At 36.7% G+C, this 20934-nt stretch overlaps 2 protein-coding genes across 2 annotated transcripts in view; one reads left to right on the forward strand and one right to left on the reverse strand.

The window, feature by feature from the left end:
* The window catches only part of LOC140135409 (amine oxidase [flavin-containing] B-like), a 29049-nt gene extending 10037 nt beyond the window's left edge, over positions 1-19012 (reverse strand). The window contains exons 1-12 of the mRNA XM_072156900.1: positions 18888-19012; positions 12309-12463; positions 10222-10316; positions 9502-9645; positions 8897-9001; positions 7481-7676; positions 5050-5087; positions 4348-4411; positions 2942-3030; positions 2645-2728; positions 2119-2194; positions 752-839 (exon numbers count right to left, since the gene is read on the reverse strand). Of these exons, the coding sequence (XP_072013001.1) occupies positions 752-839; positions 2119-2194; positions 2645-2728; positions 2942-3030; positions 4348-4411; positions 5050-5087; positions 7481-7676; positions 8897-9001; positions 9502-9645; positions 10222-10316; positions 12309-12351 (1022 nt within the window). The 5' untranslated portion in view covers positions 12352-12463; positions 18888-19012. The remainder of the gene's footprint in view (positions 1-751; positions 840-2118; positions 2195-2644; positions 2729-2941; positions 3031-4347; positions 4412-5049; positions 5088-7480; positions 7677-8896; positions 9002-9501; positions 9646-10221; positions 10317-12308; positions 12464-18887) is intronic.
* LOC140136437 (uncharacterized) lies at positions 17125-18048 on the forward strand. Its single transcript, XM_072158161.1, has one exon. The coding sequence runs from the start codon at positions 17125-17127 to the stop codon at positions 18046-18048; it is 924 nt and encodes a 307-aa protein (XP_072014262.1).
* Positions 19013-20934: the final 1922 nt, after the last annotated feature.

Genomic DNA, 20934 nt, shown 5'->3' on the forward strand with positions numbered 1-20934 from the left:
AGATGCATCGGACAGGAGTTGTTAAATGGTGATGAACAACAGTGATACATGATTGAAAGGATCCCTTTCAACAATGAAAACAAGCTAAAGATCGTCTAATTCACATGAATATTTCATGAGGAATGTCAGATAGTCATTGACACTCAACATTACAAGATTGTTGATATAACAATAAGAATGACTATAGAATAAAAATGGCAATATTGTTGCTTTCTCCAAAATACTGAATTCAACATGTAAGCATATACATTGTAGGCACACAAATTCCAGGCATGACAAATTTTACGCGATCGTGCATAACATTTATGCCGTTATCGCGTACTGTAAAAGTGTGGATTCATCACCGATTAACAAGAGTTTGCTCCTATACAACGGTATAGGAAGAGTTGATGAATATAAAAAAACTGACCAAACAAATGAAGCCAAAATCAAACATTTGAACCAGCCCAATTTATATTGGGCTATTCCATTTAAAATCCACACTACCCCTGTGGAAGATTTTGGAAATATCTTCCACAGGGGGAGTATGTCTTTAAAATGTATTTAGTCAGGGTTAATCATTTTGAAAGCAATACACCCCCTGTATTATGGCTTTACCTATATCTTCCACAAGTGGAGTGAGTATTTGAAATGGAAGTTACACAACTGTCTATTCTATTTGAAACTCATACTTCCTTTGTGGAAGATATTTCCAAAATCTTCCACAGGGGTAGTGTGAATTTTAAATGGAACAGCCCATTGGCATACTTGCCCTAAAATTCCTGGATATGATCCATCAGGTTTTGTTTCTTCTTGGGTGCCAGCAACTGGTCCCATGCCTAATATTATACCATTGTAATCTGAAATCATTAGAATACAGAGTAAAAGAGGAAACTGAGAAGCCATTCCGCGCATCATTTTTGAAAAAAAAAAATCTATAGTTTGATCAGCTCGTAATCGGCGGGAATTGTTAGGCTTTTACCACTACGCCGCAAAGTAGACCCACATTAAAAGTGATATAGTTAACCTATGTGATGCTATAAAATATATTGATATTAATCCGCGATGTCACAAGGCCCACCGATTAAGAACTGATCAAACTATAACGTTATTATTACCCCATGGGTACTATCAGCCTTTATTATTACAGTACCCCTGATTGGTTAAACAGAGCTTTAAATCCCCCTCCAGCCCTAACTGACTGTTCTTACCACATCTCTGATTGGTTCAATATATGATATAGCCCTTTATGTAACCAATCAAAATAGTTCTTATAGAGGACATTTTTGTTTATTGTTCTCCACATTTTGCCTGGTTCTCATTTCAGCACAAGGCCTAAAAAAGATCTGTAATTTCTCTTTTCGACCGACCCTAAAATCTGAAAAAATATAGGTTCATGTTTTTTCCTCTTCATATTTCAATATTCATATTTGGTATAAAATACTCAAAAATGTTGTGAAAAAACTTCCCTTAGCTAGGATTTTTAAGAGAATGAAAAAGTGACCAATAACAAGGATTTTCCTTAGTAAATCACACCCTTGGGCACAAACCTCTTCATACTTTCATGCACAAGTGTTACATGCCAATTGCAAACATAGCCGGACCATATTGATGCTTTTACTATATACTTGTAGGGTCCACAACTTATAAGTTCCCCCCTAAATACTTTTGAAATTGAATCGAAAAATATTTGACTAAATGCAAACATGTACAATGGTATGGGTAGCCTTATTTGTTTTACACATATGGTCCAAATTATAGCATCACACATCATTGCGTTTGGTCACAATGGTTCATTATGTAAAAAAAAAGAGACTGTTTTAAACCGCGTTAAAAGTTGCATCTGAGTCCATAGGAGTCAGCTCTCAAACATTACAGTAGGCCAGGTCTATTCATGTGTTTGTTAAAGAAAACCTGACTGCTATGGACTCAGGTGCAACTTTTAAAACAGCCTCTTTTCTTACACAATTAGCCATTGTGACTGAATGCAATGACGTGTGACGCTATAAATTGGTCCACATGTGTAAAACAAATTTTTTACATTCTGTAAAATATTGTTTGACTTATTCTAAAAAGTATTAGGGGGGAACTTATAAGTTGTGGACCGTATATAATAATGACAAGTTACATGAGACTTACCTAGATCCCTCCAAAATGGTCTTTTATAATACATCATTGTCTTAATACATGATCCCATGGGCATTCTCTGAATCAGCTAGTACATGAGAGGTAGAAACAGAAGAAAAGATTATCAAGTTTTGTTCATGAATTCAGCTTTTAACACCATGGGCACTATTGCCTTTCTTCCAGTGCCCATGATTGATTACATGATATAGTTGCAGTGGCATAGCCAGCACTTTTTCAGAGGGTGGGCAAGGGGGGGGGGGGAAGACAACTTTTATTGCGGGAAAACTTTGACGAAAATGGTCAAAATTGGGATAGAAAATACAAAGGCCTAAAAATCTTAAATATCAGGGCAGCCATCAGTAAAGTAGAAGTGCCCTTAGTGTCTTAGGTGTTGTGAAGTAGCCTGGAAAAGGGGTTGTTATCGCTGCACATACACATATACCACCCGACAATCCTCCTCCCGATGAAGTACTATTCTTGTTTTTTTTTAAAAATTTTCCAGTGCTTGAACAAATTTGCCACAAACTTATTTACTCACCTGATTCTTGAGTGCTGGTAGCGATGGCTGGAAGGAGATCTTATTCATAATAGCTGGTGGAACTGCACAAATAACATACGTTGCCTGCATTAAGGATATATAATCAGAATTACTTTAATCAATAGCCGTGGGGTCTTGCAAAAAGTGTTTCTGATTTTTGGCCCTGTAAAGGATCACCATTTATAAGCATGGTATTTTCCCAGATTTTTCACTTATCCGGCCAATACTTACTCCCGATTCCCAGAATTTTTTTTGACATTGCAAGAATAACTAGAAATGTCACAGTTTCACAATTACCTTAAACACACTTCCATCTGCTACTGTTACAGATACTAATTCATCAGTTTGTTCTAACCTAGTGACTGGGTTCCCTAGCAACACACAGTCTGCAAAAAAAAAAGGGCAATATAAGAAAACTGTAATCGGCATGAATTGTTAGTTTTGACCACTACGCCAAAAAGGAGACCCAAGTTAAGAGTGATATTATTGACCTGTCTGGTCTATACTGTGCATGTTAAAGTATAGACAAGGTATATGACTTAAATAATAATTTGTGATACTTCTGGCAATGTCACAAGACAGTTCTCAAAATAAAATATATTGATATTAATCCCCGATGTTATAAGGCCCGCCGATTATGAGCTGATCAAACTATAATGACTACTTCATTTGGTAAATTAGGTTTTGTGTCTTTAAGATATTGCTTTAGTTTTATGTGTTTGAATACTTTTTGTGTGCAGTATATAAGGTCACACAGTGTCAACACCCTGTATTATAAATATTTTTTCCATACAGCTCTATACTCCGTTGAAATCAATATTCTATTAATGACACAGATAAAGAAAGTTTACATATGCATTGTGTTATAGGACTTGCACCTGGAACTTAACTGAATGGGCTAAACGTGTTCCTTTATACCTATAAAGTATAATTGTAATTCTCAAAATTAAATATATCACAATTTTACTTGGATTTCAAAATCTTTACTTATAAAATGCAGTAAAAGGTATCCACAGCAAGCTGCAAGGCCCCGCTAATTAGTGTATTGCTTTTCGAGTTGGTGTACTGGAAACAAAACCCTGGTTTTACCTGAAAACAAATCGATTTTTCTTGTAATAGAAACATCATATGGGGTACTAGAGCATGCACAAATCGTAATAATGTGTAGAATATAGAAACTCTGTGGTATCTCATATGATATTCATGGTATGCTTAGCCTGAGTCGTTCGGCCTATCTCGAACAAAATCGCCATGCGTAGCTGTTGAAAAACGAGAGGATTCGCTGTACTATCACAGCAATTTTTGACACAAAGATATAGGGATGATAACGATGTGGGTCATACCTGCAGCAAGGTTGTTGCTTTAGGATATTTTTAGTGCTACTCTTATTTCTAATGGGCGATTCCAATTAAAATCCACACTACCTCTGTGGAAGATTTTGGAAACATCCTCCACAGGGGGAGTGTGTTTTTCCAATGTAATTGGTCAGAGTTTATCATTTTGAAACCCATACTCCCCTGTATATTGGCTTTACCAATATCTTCCACAACTGGACTCCAGTATGGAGTGAGTATTTCATATGGAAGTTACCCAATTATCTATTCTATTCAAAACTTATACTTCTGTGGAAAACTAAAGCTAAATCTTCCACAGGGGTAGTGTGGATTTTAAATGGAATAGCCCAATGCTTACATACTCTTTACCTTTGCCTAGTTTCTCTGCTATTTTTTCACTGATTTGCATCGAACCACCAATAAATTTTCTTTCCTGTAAAAAACATAAAATTATAGAAACAAAAATGTGCCCATCCACCACAAACTGGTCGTAAAGTCGGCATTTTCCATTTTGAGATACAATCAAAAACAGTATATGGATTTCTATGTAAAATATATAAGAAAGTTGACCTTTGATGAACCATAACTTCACTTCCAGATGTCCGATGAAGCTTGTTGAGGTGTCATTTTAAAGCTGAGTGCATTCTTTCAAAATCTGCAAAATCTAGAGCCGACTTTACTACCACTTCAAGGTGGATGGTCACAAATAATGTGTGGGTACCATCTTTACAACAATTTCTGCCAATAATTGCACTGGATTGAAGCCTGGTAATATAGTCTGCATTTTTTTCTTACTTATATCTTAATATTTGCAAATGGAAACAATTAATATAAATTGACAATGTATGGATTCACCTTTTAATTGAACGATGCACATATTTTTTCCAAACCCATGCCACATATAAATGAAGCCAAGTTATTTACAGTTGCAAACGGAAACAATTACCGGGGAATATAAATTGACACTGTATGAATTCACCTATTAATATAATGATGCACATGTTTTTTTTCTCCAAATCAAAGGGAAATACCTAAATAAGAAAACATAGAAACAAATTGCAATTAACTCACCTGCCCACCATCTTTGTTACTAGCAAACCTCTCAAACCCTACAAGTATATAAAGAAAATATACAATGACAACAATTATAAGGTCATGTTTTTTAACCTGGGACCCAATTGTGTAACATGTGCATTTTCAAGAAATATGGCACCTTTTCACACTTGAAGCAATGAATCTCAAAAACTTTACAATTGAAGTATATAAAAGTATATATTTCCTGGAAGCATATTGTATAAGGAATCTAAAAGTATAAAATTAAGTCAAATATACAGGGTGACCTGAACATTATACAGGGTGAAACAAACCAAAAAAATGTGAAAATGATGGTTTAGTATTTTCCCTCTACAGTACTCATTAGGCAAAAACATGAAAAATGTGTGCATTGCTAATGAAGCTTAACCCAATACCCACTCAGCCATTTCAAAATTATATTTCTTAGTTAATGTTATGTCAAAAATACAGGGTGGTCAAAAAATGCTACTTTTTTAAGTGTTCGAAACTACACTTTTCAATAAAATTGTTATGCAAATCAAATAAAACTGACTATTAATTTTATTTTGATTGGATAAACACATTATGATATCCTGTAAATATTTTCTAAACAATTATCACATAGTTTTATTTGCACGTTGCATGTATTTTGCATATATAGGGTGTATCAAATGCTGAATTGGGAATGTAATTTTCTTCTTGGTACTGTACTGCATCAGTAATACACACTATTTCTGATGCTGTCTTTTTAATGCATTTTATAAAAGAATGTTCAAATTTGATAATTGTCATGCATGTATAACATGTAATACCCCAAGTGATTCAGGGTGGCTCAAAATAAATATAAGTGATCAGAAGATATACATGTAGGTAACATATCACAGACGATAGACACTTCGGTAATTAAAACAAAGTATAAAATGAAAAGTACTTTCATTGACTTAAATAAAACATCAAATGTACCATAATCTTTTGAGGAAAACTGCATGTAGGCCTATTGTGAAGATGTTTTACAGTCAGAAAGCCTACAAAAATATTATTCCCAGATATACAAACTGTAAATTGCTCTGCGCAATTTGCGTTTTGATGAATCTGTAATTAAAACCTCATTAATTATCATTAATTAACCATTTTCTTAATTATAATGAGCAAAACATACTTAATTATACAACAACAAGGAGTTGTACATTTATACATTGCATACAACAAATAATATTTAAGTAATTACTGGACCCAGTATGTAGAATACTCCTCCTCCTCCTCCTCTACCACATCCTCCTCTACCACATCCCCCACCCCTGACTAATTACACTTAATGAACTGTAGCAATTAGCAGAAACTTCTTTTTTTAATTTTTCCTTCTGATATTTAAAGCTAAATAACTAAGCTTTCAAATGAGCCCATGATCAAGTCTCTCTTACAGAGTATTGTGAAAATACATGCATACAAAGTCGTATTGTGGGGTGAAAATGTTACAACCCCACCTTTTATTGGGTCCCAGGTTAAAAAACATGACCATAATAGACCGGATTCTTAGACCAAATACATCATACATGTACATTATAGATAGACATCCTGACCATTGTTTGTATGGACAAGACAATTTAATTAACCTGACAGCTCTTAATTGACATATTGACAGAAAAGTACTGATTTTTAATGAAAAAAAGTAAAATGTCAAGACAATAACCAAATGTATCCCAGTTCAGTTCTGTATGTCTTGTGGTTCTTGTGTTAAGTTAAAGTAACAATGTGCTCAGTGCTCAGCCAAGTAGGGGTAAAGGGGGGAATCTTGCCCCCTCTTTCCCCTATGGGATGCTGGCCGCCCTAATATGCAAGATTTTTATCAAAGTTTCCCCCCCTTAAAAGTTGTCTTGCCCCCTTTGCCCACCCTGAAAAGTGCTGGCTACGCCACTGAATGTGCTGAATGAATTTTGTCATGGCTATACAAAATAATTATCTCCACCATTTATTAGCCATTTATTAGGGAAAAGGCAAAACAAATTTAAACAGTTATCTGTCATCATTAAACTAGAGCGTAATAAAGGTTTGGGCATTTTAAGGGTATGCGATGTATTGTTGGTCCAAGCAGCAGAAAAAAAAGTACTTCACAGCATCTTGCGAATGGTAGTGAGCTTTAGCAAAAATTGCATTGCTCAATTCATAGCGAGTGTGTAGAAGAATTCAAATATCACAGATATACTTTAGTAGGTCCTGTGGTTCTTGAGTTAAGTTGTAAAGAGGGCCGAAACAACAACACTTTTGTAAAACGTACATAACTCATTAACAACAATAAATTAAACAAGTTTTCAAAGTATGTGATTAGTAGAATGAACTTTTGAATAATATATTGATTCAGATAATTAATGAAAATTTTTTTTTGGCTGCTTCGACCAACAATACCTCCTTGTATACCCTTCATGCAATAGTTTGTATAAATTCCACATACCTCCTCCACATTTGATGTACCACAAGAAGAACAAAAGTGATATATTTTCAGGCTCCGTCGCAAAAGCTGCACGTACGATAGTCAACATCAGGGATTTTGTAAACTGAAACCAGCAATTCTGATCCATAAATTCTTTAACTGTCATCGAATCCCACTCTTCTGCTCTTGGACAATCCCAAGGTGCTGCAGTGGACATCTGTACCAAAATAAATATCACAAATGAATTTTGCCTAAACATACTGGCATGTACTGGCCGAGCGGAACGGGCTACGACTCATAATCGGAAGGTTGCTGGTTCGAGCCCCGGCGACGCCATCGTGTTGTGCCCTTGAGTAAGGCACTTTACCTCGATTACTCCTCTCCACCCAGGTGTGAAATGGGGAGCTGTTATGAATACTGTCCATTGAGCGCCACCCAAAGGTATGAGCATGCCTTGGGCATTGTATGGCAGCTGACATATTCTAACGACGGCAGAATAAATGTAAAGCGCTTTGGTACATGTTCACATGTGAAAGGCGCTGTATAAATACCAACATTTATTTATGTCACTCACTATGGACCACAATAACCTCAATTAAACACTCATAGTGCAAAATTTGCAGGGTATGAGTTTTTGTACCCAAAGTTTCAGAGGTCATATGTACAGATGTATTGGGGTTAAAGATCCTAGTGACTGAGCAACTTGTGGCAGTTGCAGAACAACTGCAGAAAAGTACAGCATTCATTTTTTTTAGATTATAAAACATGTTGGTTTGCCAAATGAAGCATATCTAAATCCTAATCCTTTAGTTGGCACTAACTGGCAAATTATAAAAGTATCATTTTAATGTTTTTTGCATGCAAAATTCTAATTTTGTCTTTCATTGACTTCTTTGAAAAGCACAACTAGAATTACACAGTTCGTAATTAAGGTGGCTCCAACACAAAGGTGTATAAATATTAAATAACAAAGGTTTGTAAATAAAAATAATATGCAAGATGCAAACAAGCTCATTTATATTCATAAATATGCAAATAACATCACACACAATTATACAGCACATCAGGCCACCATATACTATCACAATACAAAGTGTGAAGTTGGTCGGCTATTGTGTTTATGCTGCAGAGTGGATTAATGAAAATGTAGGCAAAATATGCAAATAAGCTCATTAATATTCATAAATATGTAAATAACATGACACAAAACTATAAAGCACATCAAGCCACCATATCCTATCAACATACCAAGCTTGAAATTGATCGGTTATTGTGTTGGAGCTGCAGAGTGGATTAATGGTTTTGCTTCCACACGGACAAACAACCAGACAGCCAAACAAACACAGAACCATCTGGGTGATATCATAAGCCCCACATATGTGTATTGGCACAATGACATAAAAATAGAGTTATCTATACCATATACTTGCAACTAACCTGGCTCCCTAATTCATCAAAACTCCGTATCATTGCCAACGAATCCATGATCATTAGAGGGTTGTATGTGCTTGGTGCTGGACCCTTGAATGGCATTGGTGTGCCCTGAATAATGATAAAAAGATGAATAAGAAACAATTGTAATACAATTTATAATATAAAGAGAGAGGTCAGCCTATCTGCTGTGTCCTAGCAGGACATCAGTCAATTTGAGACATTAAATATTAAATGCGGATCCAGAGGATACATGCCTGAGAAAATAGATTATAAATAAAAGAACTGGAGCTCATACAAACTGGCACTATAATAAAGAGAAATAAAATCAGAACCGTTTGGATTCGAACCAGCGCACACTCACGATTACATGGGGGTGAGTTCACCACCACACGCCACAACAGCTCATGGCGGATCTGCCGGCAATTTAAACATGTAATGATTTTATTCTCTCGGAAATGTCTCACAGCCATTGAACTTAATTATATTATAACTGTTATATTATTATATTGTATCAAATATCTATATGCAAATAAATGCGCAAATAAATGTCCTCAAATATGAGGTCTAAAAATTGGACATGCTACTTTTAGAACACCCTGTACACTTACATTCACATGAGGGACAAATATGGATCTCTCTTTTTCATTGAGGATGTAGTTATCAACGCCTAATTCTTTTGCCAGCCTGATGATTCGATTCTGAGTAGGACCAATAAAAGACCCACCTACATCTGTATATTCAATTGCAGGGTCCTGTCGACATAACAAGAAATAGATGTGGATTAGTGAAATGATGATAGTCTAGAAAGTGAGCATGATTTACCAATAAAGCCTATGTAAGGCTTGCACATCATTTTTTTTTTTTTTTTTGAAATTCTGCAGCTAATTATTCTCTTGAAAATGGCTTTGCTGTTACACGGACACTACCGGCCTCTAAGAGCTATTTTGGTCATTAGGAATACAGAGGTAATACGGTTAAATATTGCCTGCCTGTAATGAGGAACAAGCAGGTACAGATTTTTATCCAAGTGCAGGCATGATAATGACTTTTTTGAAAACTGCCTGAAAAGCGTGTGAATTTGGCATTTAATGGTCCAAAACAGACTGAAAAAAATAATAAAATGTGTAAATTTGGACAACAAAAATGCCTGAATTCGCAAATTCTCATGCCTGCAAGTGGTGTTTGACCAATGAGATATCAGAATTCTTATCAACTAAAGAATAAAGCCATACACCCCCTCTTTTCAAAGAGTGACACAATGTCACCTGTACTCTCTGTACACGTACATGTGAAAGACAGTAAACAAATAATTTTATCATGTTAACTACCTTAATTGTGTAGGTTCTGCCACCAACCCTGTTCCTTGCTTCAAGTACCAGTACATCTATGCCCGACTCTTGTAACAATTTGGCAGCTGATAATCCTGGGGGAAAGACAACAAGATAAAATACATCAGTGGTTCTTAGCAGGCAGCCTATGGGACCGGACAGACCCTGCCCATCAATCAACTACTAATATTTGATCCTTGACCAACTGTAAAGTGTAAAAGAAACAATAAAAAATAGGGATGGCAGTCCCAGATAGGTTATCCGAAGTTATATACTTCATTAACCCTAACACTGACCCAGGTTTTTTGCTATCGGAAGTCACAGAAGATCCGAAAAAGTCAAGAAGAAGAAGAATTTTTGACTTGGCACCCCCGGGATTCGAACCTTTGACCCCCCGCATGCCAACCACACGATCGCGGACGGGAGCTACACGGGTAATTGCTGTCCGGCCCGCAATTCCGTGAGCATTTGACACTTAGGGTGATTGCGTCATCGCAGACCCTGGGATGCATGCATGCGCAGAATTTTTCATCGTGGTATTCTGTGGTATTTTCGGGTGTAAGGGTTAATATATTCTTGTTCATTGATTGGTTAAAAGTGGATCACATGACCAAAAATAGTTCTACCATCAGTACTCCTATCCGTAAATAGTACCTCTAAGCCGTAAATAGTATTTTCAATGTCCCGGATGAGCCGTAAATAGTACCTCCAAGCCGTAAATAGTACTTTTGACCATGCCTTCCGCGTACACGCATTCGATGCGACGGAAAAGTTCACGCACGCGAAACTGCCATAGCATGATTTCGCGCTGCTGTAATTGGTTAGCCCGAATTTAGCCTATTCGATTTTTTTGAAGGGCAAAACATAGGTTATGAAATTTCATCACCTAATTCAGCAAGATGAACTCAATACTAATGACTTCAACATAGATCCAGAGCAAAACCTGTCATTTATTTGTGTGTGAGTCTTAATGTGGTACTATACCCCTTGATAAATTTGTGACTATTTTTGCATTTTTCTCAAAAAATAATAACACACTAGTAACAAAAGTTGTGTATATTATAGGGGCAAGGAATCCAGTTACTACACTGGAATTTCAGTCACTCAAGACAAGCGGTACGTTATTTATGATAAGAAAAGAGGTACCGGTACCGCTAGAATGTGCTTCATTTCTTAACATATATAATGAACCACTTATCTTGAATCACTGAAATTTCAGTGAAGTAATTGGATTCCTTGTCCCTATAATATGTGACATAACTTTTGTTACCAGTGTGTAGTAATTTTTTGAGAAAAATGCAAAATTAGTCACAAAATTTATCAGGGGGTGTAGTACCACCTTAACTCTTACAAAGTGTCACTAAATGTGGACCAGTGTGACATTAAAATTTTACAACTGAGTTTGGGTCCTTGAACAATTTTGATTTCTACCCCAAGGGCCCAAATGGCCCTTGAAGATTCTGGCATATTTTGAACACTGTATACCACATTCATAGGCAGTTCTTTTATTAGTGCCTTATTCAGAAGCTTAGCCAGGATATTAATGTGAGGAGGCAAAGTCAAATTTTTGTCCCCATTTGTCAATTTTGGTCCCATTTTTATTTTTTAGTCATTTTAACTTATTTAAGGACACTCTACTCTTTCCTGTCCACATTTTATCCTAAAAATTGTATGTGAGGGGTCAGTTTTCCTGGCTTTCCCCTGGCTACACCTCTGGCCTTATTACAAATCTAACTTATTTTACTTGGTAACGTTTATAAAACATGTACATGTAATTTCAAATCTTGAATGATATTTTTATTTATATATAATATCCAGGTTCCAAGCTATGAATACCCTGCAATTTGTATCTTAATCCCATCAGCACTACCTGTCGATCTAACATTCTGATTGGTCAATTACATGATATCTTCATTTTAATCACCAACCAGAATGGAGCTTTGCAAATAATTCACCCCAATTTTTTTGTGTGGTGAAATTATTCTAACAATGTTGCTGATTGGTCCAATTAATAATGAAAACTTCTTTTTGACCAATAGGCAGGTAGTTCTCATGGGATTAACTCATTAAATTTAATATGTACTCACCACTCAGGCCAGCCCCAATCACTATCGCATCATAGGTAGTCATTTCGAAGCATGTATGATTCTCCTCACACACTCAGTAGGCTGCATCAACTGCCTTTATTGCATGTATTCAAATCTTATTCTTAGCCAGTTGCATTTGTTAGTCTTCTTCTGATCTATGCACAAAATGTAACAAAAATATCATGCAAGCACTGACCTCTACACATGGATAATAGGATAGTCGCCGACTATACCACTGACTGTGGATTTTTGCCCTCACCAATATGTGACCATTCAGCACAACTGAGCCCTGAAGTCGCCAATCATCATTTTTGAGATATTCAACCAAAATATTCTGCTTGAAATTAGCTTTAAAATGATGTATATCATGTCTATAGTACTTGACATTTAAGTAGTGAAAATCAATAAAACAGTCAATAAATCCTTTGTTTCCTATTGTTTATTGTTAAGTTCAATGGAGCATATCTCAATAGTGGCACTGGCGACATCCGGGCTCAGTTGTGGAGGATGGTCACATATGGTAGAGGTCAGTGAGTACAACCAATCACCTGTTCGTGGTATGATTCTATTGTACTCCATGCATTTGCATGTCTTTTGGAGAACGATTTGAATTAATTTTTTTTTCAATTTTTATTTTTATTTAAATTTTAATGTATACCTTTAGTCAGAGTTTGGTGAGTGATTTTTTTTACTCATCAGTGATATGTTTTTTGGCATTCTTATTCTTTACATCTTAAAAAAAACACCCCTTCTTCCAGTAAAATTAGTGTTTTGAGACCCTAATCACGGATCCGCACGGATCCTTGATTTGCTTTCAAAACCAACCTAAATCCGTGTTTTCTGTCACGCAGATGCTTACAAGTATAATTCTGAGTGCCCCCCCGGGACCGTATCTCATGCACAGAAGCCCACTTTTCAAAATGCACCAATTCCATCTAAATTTGTCTTAAGTTAAAAATTTCTCCTCTGGACAAACCAAATAGGAAAATAATTTATAATTTTAAGAAATGTATAACCTCAGAATCAGATGAAATCGTGTGTTAAATGTTATAATAATAATAATGGAGAGTTCTTAGTAGGCACGCAATCTTCAAAAGAACTCTTTATGTTATGCTTGTACATATTTCTATTGGCTGCATGAACTACATTGTATGAAGGGGACATGACAATACAAAATTGCACCAAAATTGTGAACTAAGTTTATGTTTGAGATTTCTTATGTTAAGGGGAGTAATTTGAGACCAGTTTTGATGATGTCAGACCATTTTTTATTGTTTTTATTCCTTGTTTTGAGAGAAACAATTTAAGATACAATATGATGGGACTACTTTTGGCCCCACTGTGACCTTTGACCCCTCATAGGAACCACCAGGGAATTTTAATTTTTTTACAGTTGCGCTGGGATCACTGAATGGGACTTAAATGTGCAAATGAGAGGGGACGACAATGATGATAAAGTTGTGATACAAAGCACAAAAGCCACAAAGTTAACATGAACCTTTAAAATGTGCACATTATATGATACTGAAAAATGTCATAAAAAGAGGATGCTAGGATCACAAAATCCTCCTTTAAATCTCAATCTCAATGTGGTTTCGTCGGTAAACGGTGAGCTGCTGCAACCACAGAATTAGAGAAGGAGAACCGGGACTCCCTATACCGCCACGTACAATCGAGCCGTCAGCTATAGCCTATGGGGAGAAAATTCGGGGTATTCGGGTCCATGCCAACAGTGCGCGGAGACGAACAAAAACAATTCTGTGTCTCATCTGAAGCATCTTGGTATTGCATGCAGGTCACATCAAGTGCGTCTCTCCATTGCACCCATCATCCATGTCGTACTTGCATGACAACGAATGCCTCGAGCGCATTCCGAGGGAAACCGAATACCCCCAATTTTTGCTCCATGCCTATATCAAGATGGCGGTCGAGTCCTGGTTCTCTGGTTTTAATTCTGTGGCTGCAATACATCTAAAACCAACGTTATTGATCAAATGCAGTAAACCTTTGATGAGCTGAGCGCGTATTTAAAGTATACATCACATATTTACTGTATTGGACGCACTTGTCTCTGATTGGCTGCTGAGGCAATCTGCTGTTGCCGAGTGGAAATTTATGAATGAACTGTGCGCCGTACGCGTTGCTAGCTCCTAATTTGCAACATCGCGGTAGTCGCGTTCATCAAAGGTTTGCTGCATTTGAGTTATAAATGATAGACTACTGTATGTTGAATTGAGTGAACATTTGATCTCAGCATGCAATAAAGGAAAAGAATATAATCTCAATGCAATGATCAGTCCCAGAACAAAAATATTCATTTACGGACATGATCGTCGCGTCAGCTGATAGATATAATCAAATGCAGTAAACCTTTGACGAGCGCGTATTTTAAGTATACATCGCGTATTTACTGCGTAGTACGTTGCTGTTGGACGCACTTGTCTTTGATTGGCTGCTGAGGCGATCTGTTGTTGCCGAGTGGAAATTTATGAATGAACTGTGCGCTGTACGCGTTGTTAGCTCTGACTTTGCAACATCACGGTAGTCGCGCTTGTCAAAGGGTTTGCTAATTTTCTATTGGTCGAAAGTTGTATTTTGCATATGCAAATGTATGGCGGGAAATACTATTGAGATCGGAGGGGTGGGAGTGGCAAGAATGGTAGGTAGCAGTCATTGACCGTTTGCACATCACAGACTTCAGTCGCTGGCTACGCCGTGTTCTTCAAGAACTTTGGGATTTTTTGGGATTTTTCGAGTCTGATTATGTCGAATAGAGAGGGACAAGCTGCAAAAATAGCAGGCCAAGGTCAACAAGAAGAAGGTGAAGTACAACCTATTCAAGTTTTAACTTTACAGAGTATTTCTGATATTATTAAAGCTGAAGTGGGTGGCGTCAGAGAGTATATTGACGACGCATTAAGTTCAACTAAAAATCAAGTTCTTGAATCAGCGAGAGAGTCTGCCAAGGCTCAGTTCAAGTTCAGAGGCAACAAGCTTCAGTTCAATTCAACGTCCAGGTGAAAGAGAGAATAGACAGGGCGTTAGAAAAGTTAGAGAAAGGTGATATTCCCTTCGCAAAGGCAGAGTTGAGGGCTGGTCTAGAAGAAATCAAAACCAGAAACAAGCATATAAAATTGGCAGACAAGAACGAAAGTTGGAAGGTGGTAGATGAATATAAGGCGGAGGAGTTAGCAGATAATTCAGATGATTAAAAGAGAATCAAGGCGGCTATTAGAGCCGTGTCAGCAAAAGAAAGAAAGCCTAAGAAAGGTCAATTCCGAAGGAATGCCCCATACCCTCAGAGCCGTCGTCATGAGACTTATCCCAATCCTCATAGTAATTTTCGTGGCTATTTGCAACAGAATAGATACCCGTATTCAGGAAGCGGCGTCACCTTTAATAGTTCAAGGAGGGGAGTTCCCAAACCTATTGACCAATGCTTCAGGTGTGGAGAAAAGGGCACTGGCAGTATAATTGCCAAGCAATTAGACAATTCAAGCCAGATTTCAAACAAGGCCAGTAAAGCTGATAAATGTGCAGGTAGGCACATATTTAATAAATTGGTGGGTTGGTAGTTGTTTTATGTTCGGTGTGTTTGTGAATTAAAGTATCGAGCGAGTGAAACGTGTGACAATATAATAATGAAATGCCTAATCGGTTTTGTCATAGTTGAACGCGTGAGTGACGATCGTTTTATAGGAATTTTTGTTTCTTTATCGTGTATGCACGAGACCGTGTAAGCGGGTTTAAGCAGTTTGTGATTTATACAAAATGTACGTCGTATGACTAATTTTGTTGAATGAATAAAAATTGTGTAACCGATCTATAAACCCGAGTTGGGAGTTGTCAAAGTTGGTCGGTTAGGTGAATAACTGACGTGGTAAAATGATTGTTTCTGGGTGGAGAGAAATCAATGATTTTTATGTAATCCTAATATGGATGTGTTGTAATACAAGTTAATGAAAGTGCCGTTTGTTTCGGGCATTTGTTATACATAATTTTATTTTTATACATTTTATATAGTTCCATCTTATGGGTCTATGACTTCAAATTCAGCAGGTATTTTTTCACCCGGACTTAGTGCAGGTCAAGAAGCGGGTCATTCAACTTCAGATATTTTTTCAGCCGGGCCAAACAGAGGATTGGTGAAGTTGCAACATGTTCTATCGGCTGGGGATACTGATTTTAGGTACGATTTTGATTTCTTTTTGAACAATTTTTACGAATACGAGCAAGGCAATGCTGAACCTAGTTCGAGGAAGAATGAAGGCGAACATCGCATTCTGGAAGGAGATTTTTTTCAGGAACAATACATCAGCACGTGACAATTTTGATTTTGTTTCGGAAGCCGTTAATGATTTATTATCGAAGAATTTAGTTGTTGAATTATTTTTACCGCCTGACATTATAAACCCTCTTTCAGTTTCTATTCAAAGTTCAGGGAAGAAGAGGCTAATTTTAGATCTTCGTTACGTCAACAATCACGTTTGGAAAACGAAAATTCATTTCGAAGACTGGTCTGATGCGTTACTATACTTTAAGAAGAACAATTATATGTTTTCATTTGATTTGAAATCTGGGTATCACCACATAGACATTTATCCAGATCAATGTAAATATCTCAGTTTTATGGGATTTTGGGACAGGTTTAAGGTACTTTGAGTTTAGAGTTCTACCCTTCGGGTTAACTTCGGCACATAGGGTCTTTATCAAAATAATTCGACCGTTGGTTAAGTATTGGAGAGACAAGGGATACTTTATTGTAGTGTATTTAGATGACGGTTGGTGCACTGCACCATCATATAGTGCTTGTGAAATGATTGCTAGTTCTGTTAAACAGGATCTTTTGAAAGCTGGATTGGTTCCTAATTCAGAGAAGTCCGTCTGGACGCCATCACAGAGGATTGATTGGCTGGGACTTACCTGGGATACAGAGAGAGGTTTGTTGAAAGTAATAGAGAGAAGAGTGAATAACACCATCACATGTATTGATGGTCTGAAGGGTAAGCTACCTTATATTACAGCTCGCCAGTTAGCTGAGTTTGTAGGGAGAATTATATCTCTGATACCAGTATGTGGACATGTTGCACAACTAAGAACTAGATTCTCGATCATGACGATTTGTGATCATCAGACACACTGGGATAAGATATTCAAGGTTCCAGGGGATAGCCCTATTATTGAAGAAATGTTTTTCTGGAGAACGAACCTAAGAAATATGAATAACAGATATGTGTTTGAATATTCGTTACCACAGGTATTACTGTATTCAGATGCCAGTCACAGTGGCTGTGGAGCATGGACAAGGGGACAGGATGATAGTATAATCATGTTTAATCAGAGTAGGTCGGAACAAGAAATCGGTAAGAGCTCCACATGGAGGGAATTGAAAGGCGTGGATTTAGCGCTGAGAGCGTTTGTTCCTAGATTACAAGGCAAGTGTGTGAAAGTGTTCTCTGATAATATGGGTGTTGCAGCTGTGATCAAGAAAGGAAGCATGAAATTGGATCTGCATACATTAAGTATTGATATAGCATCTTTTTGCAGAGAGGAGAATATAGATCTCCATGTTCAATGGGTTCCGAGAGAAGAGAACACCCTAGCAGATTCTCTAAGCAGGGAGATAGATTTTGATGATTGGGGAGTTTCCCAGAGTTTCTTCAATTTTATGGATTCTTTGTGGGGTCCCCATTCTGTTGACCGCTTCGCAGACAATCAGAATGCGGTTAAGATCGTTTAATTCAAAATTCTGGTGTCACAATACTAGCCAGGTAGACGCTTTTGCAATTTCATGGGCAGGGGAGAACAATTGGTTGGTCCCACCCATATCTCTTGTTGGTCAAGCTGTTAAACATGTGAAAGTTTGTAAAGCACAAGCATCGCTTGTTATTCCCCACTGGCCATCGGCACCGTTCTGGCCTGTCCTGTTCTCTAAGTCTAAGGATAGTGAGTTTGCCAAAATAGCTGTAAAAGTGATCAGGTTTTCTGACCCCGCTTTTATATTTGTTCAAGGTAGAAATAAGAAATCTATATTTGGCTCAGCAGAATTCACTAGTGAAGTAATTTGTGTAAGATTGGACGGAAGAAGGTAATCCTGAAGTTTATGGGATATTATGCTCACTGGAGCTAAGATAATATAGCTCATTGGAGCTTGGACATAGCTCACTGGAGCTAAGAATTAGCTCACTGGAGCTAAGAAATAGCTCACTGGAGCTAGATATTATATAGCTCACGGGAGCTTTTATGTGAATATATACGAGCGTTTTTGTTTTATAATGTATATTGACGAAGGGGAAACTACTGAATTCATTGTGCAGTCCGGTGTTCCCCAAAGGACCATAAGGTCGGTGTGTTATGTTGTATATATGTGCGCAAAAGGAGCGATGAGTTAAATAGAAAATCATTTATTTTCGGTTGAGCATGCGCGAAAGAGAAAATAATGCTGCATTTGATAGTGATTAAAGGTGAGTAAGCTTACAGTAACAATTGGAAGTGACAGGCATGTTATTGGGCATGTTGCGGGGCTTAAACTTTGAAACCCACTGCCTATCATTCTTACTTGTAAGTTCTTCTGCTTACCAGTACGCTAATCTACGGTGACAATGCAATCTGTCCTTGTCTTTGCAGCATCCGTTCATCAGATGATCAATGTAAACAATATTGCCAGGGATAGTGCATTCACTTTGTGTACTTTGACCTCAAACCCTGGCAGCCCGGGGGATGCACTATTTTTTATAGACCTGATTTTTACAATAAGATACGGCGCCGGCGGCGTTCCTAGGGCCTACAAACTTGCAGGCGTTTATTCATTCTGCAAATTATCAAAATATAGGGCTATGAAATATAATAATGATCAAAAAAATATATTGATTGAAATTGTCAAATTTTGCACGCAATATTTCATTTAGGCCTACACCCCTGATTGCACCACCCCTTATGAATTTCTTCTGGAATAGTGCCCCTCAGTGTCAGTGGCAGCGCCAGGATTTTTTTCGGTGAGGGCCCGGGGAATGTCAGACGACTCGACCTCCGGACTACTCGACTTCTGACAACTCGACCTCCGTGACAGCTCGACCACGGACAAGTCGACCTTCCTGAGAACTCGAGCTTTATATTCACCGTGCACTTGATGCATTCATCGCCGATGGATGACTTGCTGATCGTGCATTTCATTTTACATCATGTTTAAAGATTTGCTTGCTCCATGTCATTAATATTTATGATGTGATGATTAGACCTACTATGGGTTTATTTCCTATGGTTTTATTGTCAATTATTTTAGTGATACTAGTATTATATCCAGACTTTTATTACAATATATCCCGGTACAAAATTCCAACGTAGTCGTATATGGGCCTACAAAAACATGTGAAAACACTCAATTTTTTGAAGTTGTTTATTTCTTATCTCTCTCCCGGGTTATTATAAACTGGTATGTTATCTGATGTCATTATTTATTTATTTATTTATTTATTTATTTATATTTATTTATTTATTTATTTATTTATTTATTTATTTATTTATTTATTTATTTATTTATTTATTTATTTATTTATTTATTTATTCCTATGTGTGAAGTCTTGTTTGTTTGTTTTTTGGCTAATGGGGGCTGATGTTCTGTTTGCGCATATCAAGTGAATATTATTATTATGATCATGGAATGTACTTCAATACATGTCACTATTATTGTGGTTTTATTGTTAATTATTTTACTACAGTGATATTAGCCGGGACTATAATTAGAATGGTTAAGAAGTCACAATGAAGAACTTTATTAGTTTCTTTGCTTATTTTTCTCTTTCTTGCTGTTACCCCTTATGTATTTAATGCATTATGTATTTATTATGTCATGTTTTATTATTATTATGTTTGTTTATTTATCATTGCAATTTTATTTATTTCATTTAGTTAATTAGCAATTAATTATTTTTTATTATTATTTACTTAGTTGTTTATCTAACATTTAGTATATTTCAACATTGCGTGAGGAATTATTTATGGTATATTGACGATAGGTTATAATAATAAATTATTATAAAAGATAATAGCTTGAAATAGCTCTGCGTAGGAAAGGGATGGGATATCTTGGAAATATTTTGGTATTGTCAACTTGATAAGGTGATTAGCGCAATGTCACATTGTACAATAGAACAATAGCCGAATGGCTAGGATATTGAATTCTTTGGTATTAATCATTGACTAGGCCTAGTGTGCTATTATTTATCAATGGAATCTTTAAGTATAATCAGATTCTAATCATCGATACCAAGTTGAAAAGTTATAACAGTATGAAGAATAGTTTGGATTTCAGATTATTTCCAGCTTCAGAGCACAATAAGCAAATTAATATTAATTAAAAAAACTCACAAGCATGATAGGCATATCATAAAAAAGTCAAAAACAGAGGGAAACAGGACAATAATTAATTTATATGACAGAACGGACCCGGACGTACCTGGATCGATTACTTGAGTCCCCGGGCACCTCGGCTGCGTGTCTGCATAAACTGGTATGTTCTCATCACTATAATCGCCTGGGGAATTACGAGTCTATTACGGGCCGTTTGCCCGTGTCTTGTGCCGTGTCTTTGTGCTTGCGACGTATCCAGATATGTTTGTTTAATTTA

This window comes from Amphiura filiformis, chromosome 16 (genome assembly GCF_039555335.1).
Source record: "Amphiura filiformis chromosome 16, Afil_fr2py, whole genome shotgun sequence".
Classification (NCBI taxonomy): Eukaryota; Metazoa; Echinodermata; class Ophiuroidea; order Amphilepidida; family Amphiuridae; genus Amphiura; species Amphiura filiformis.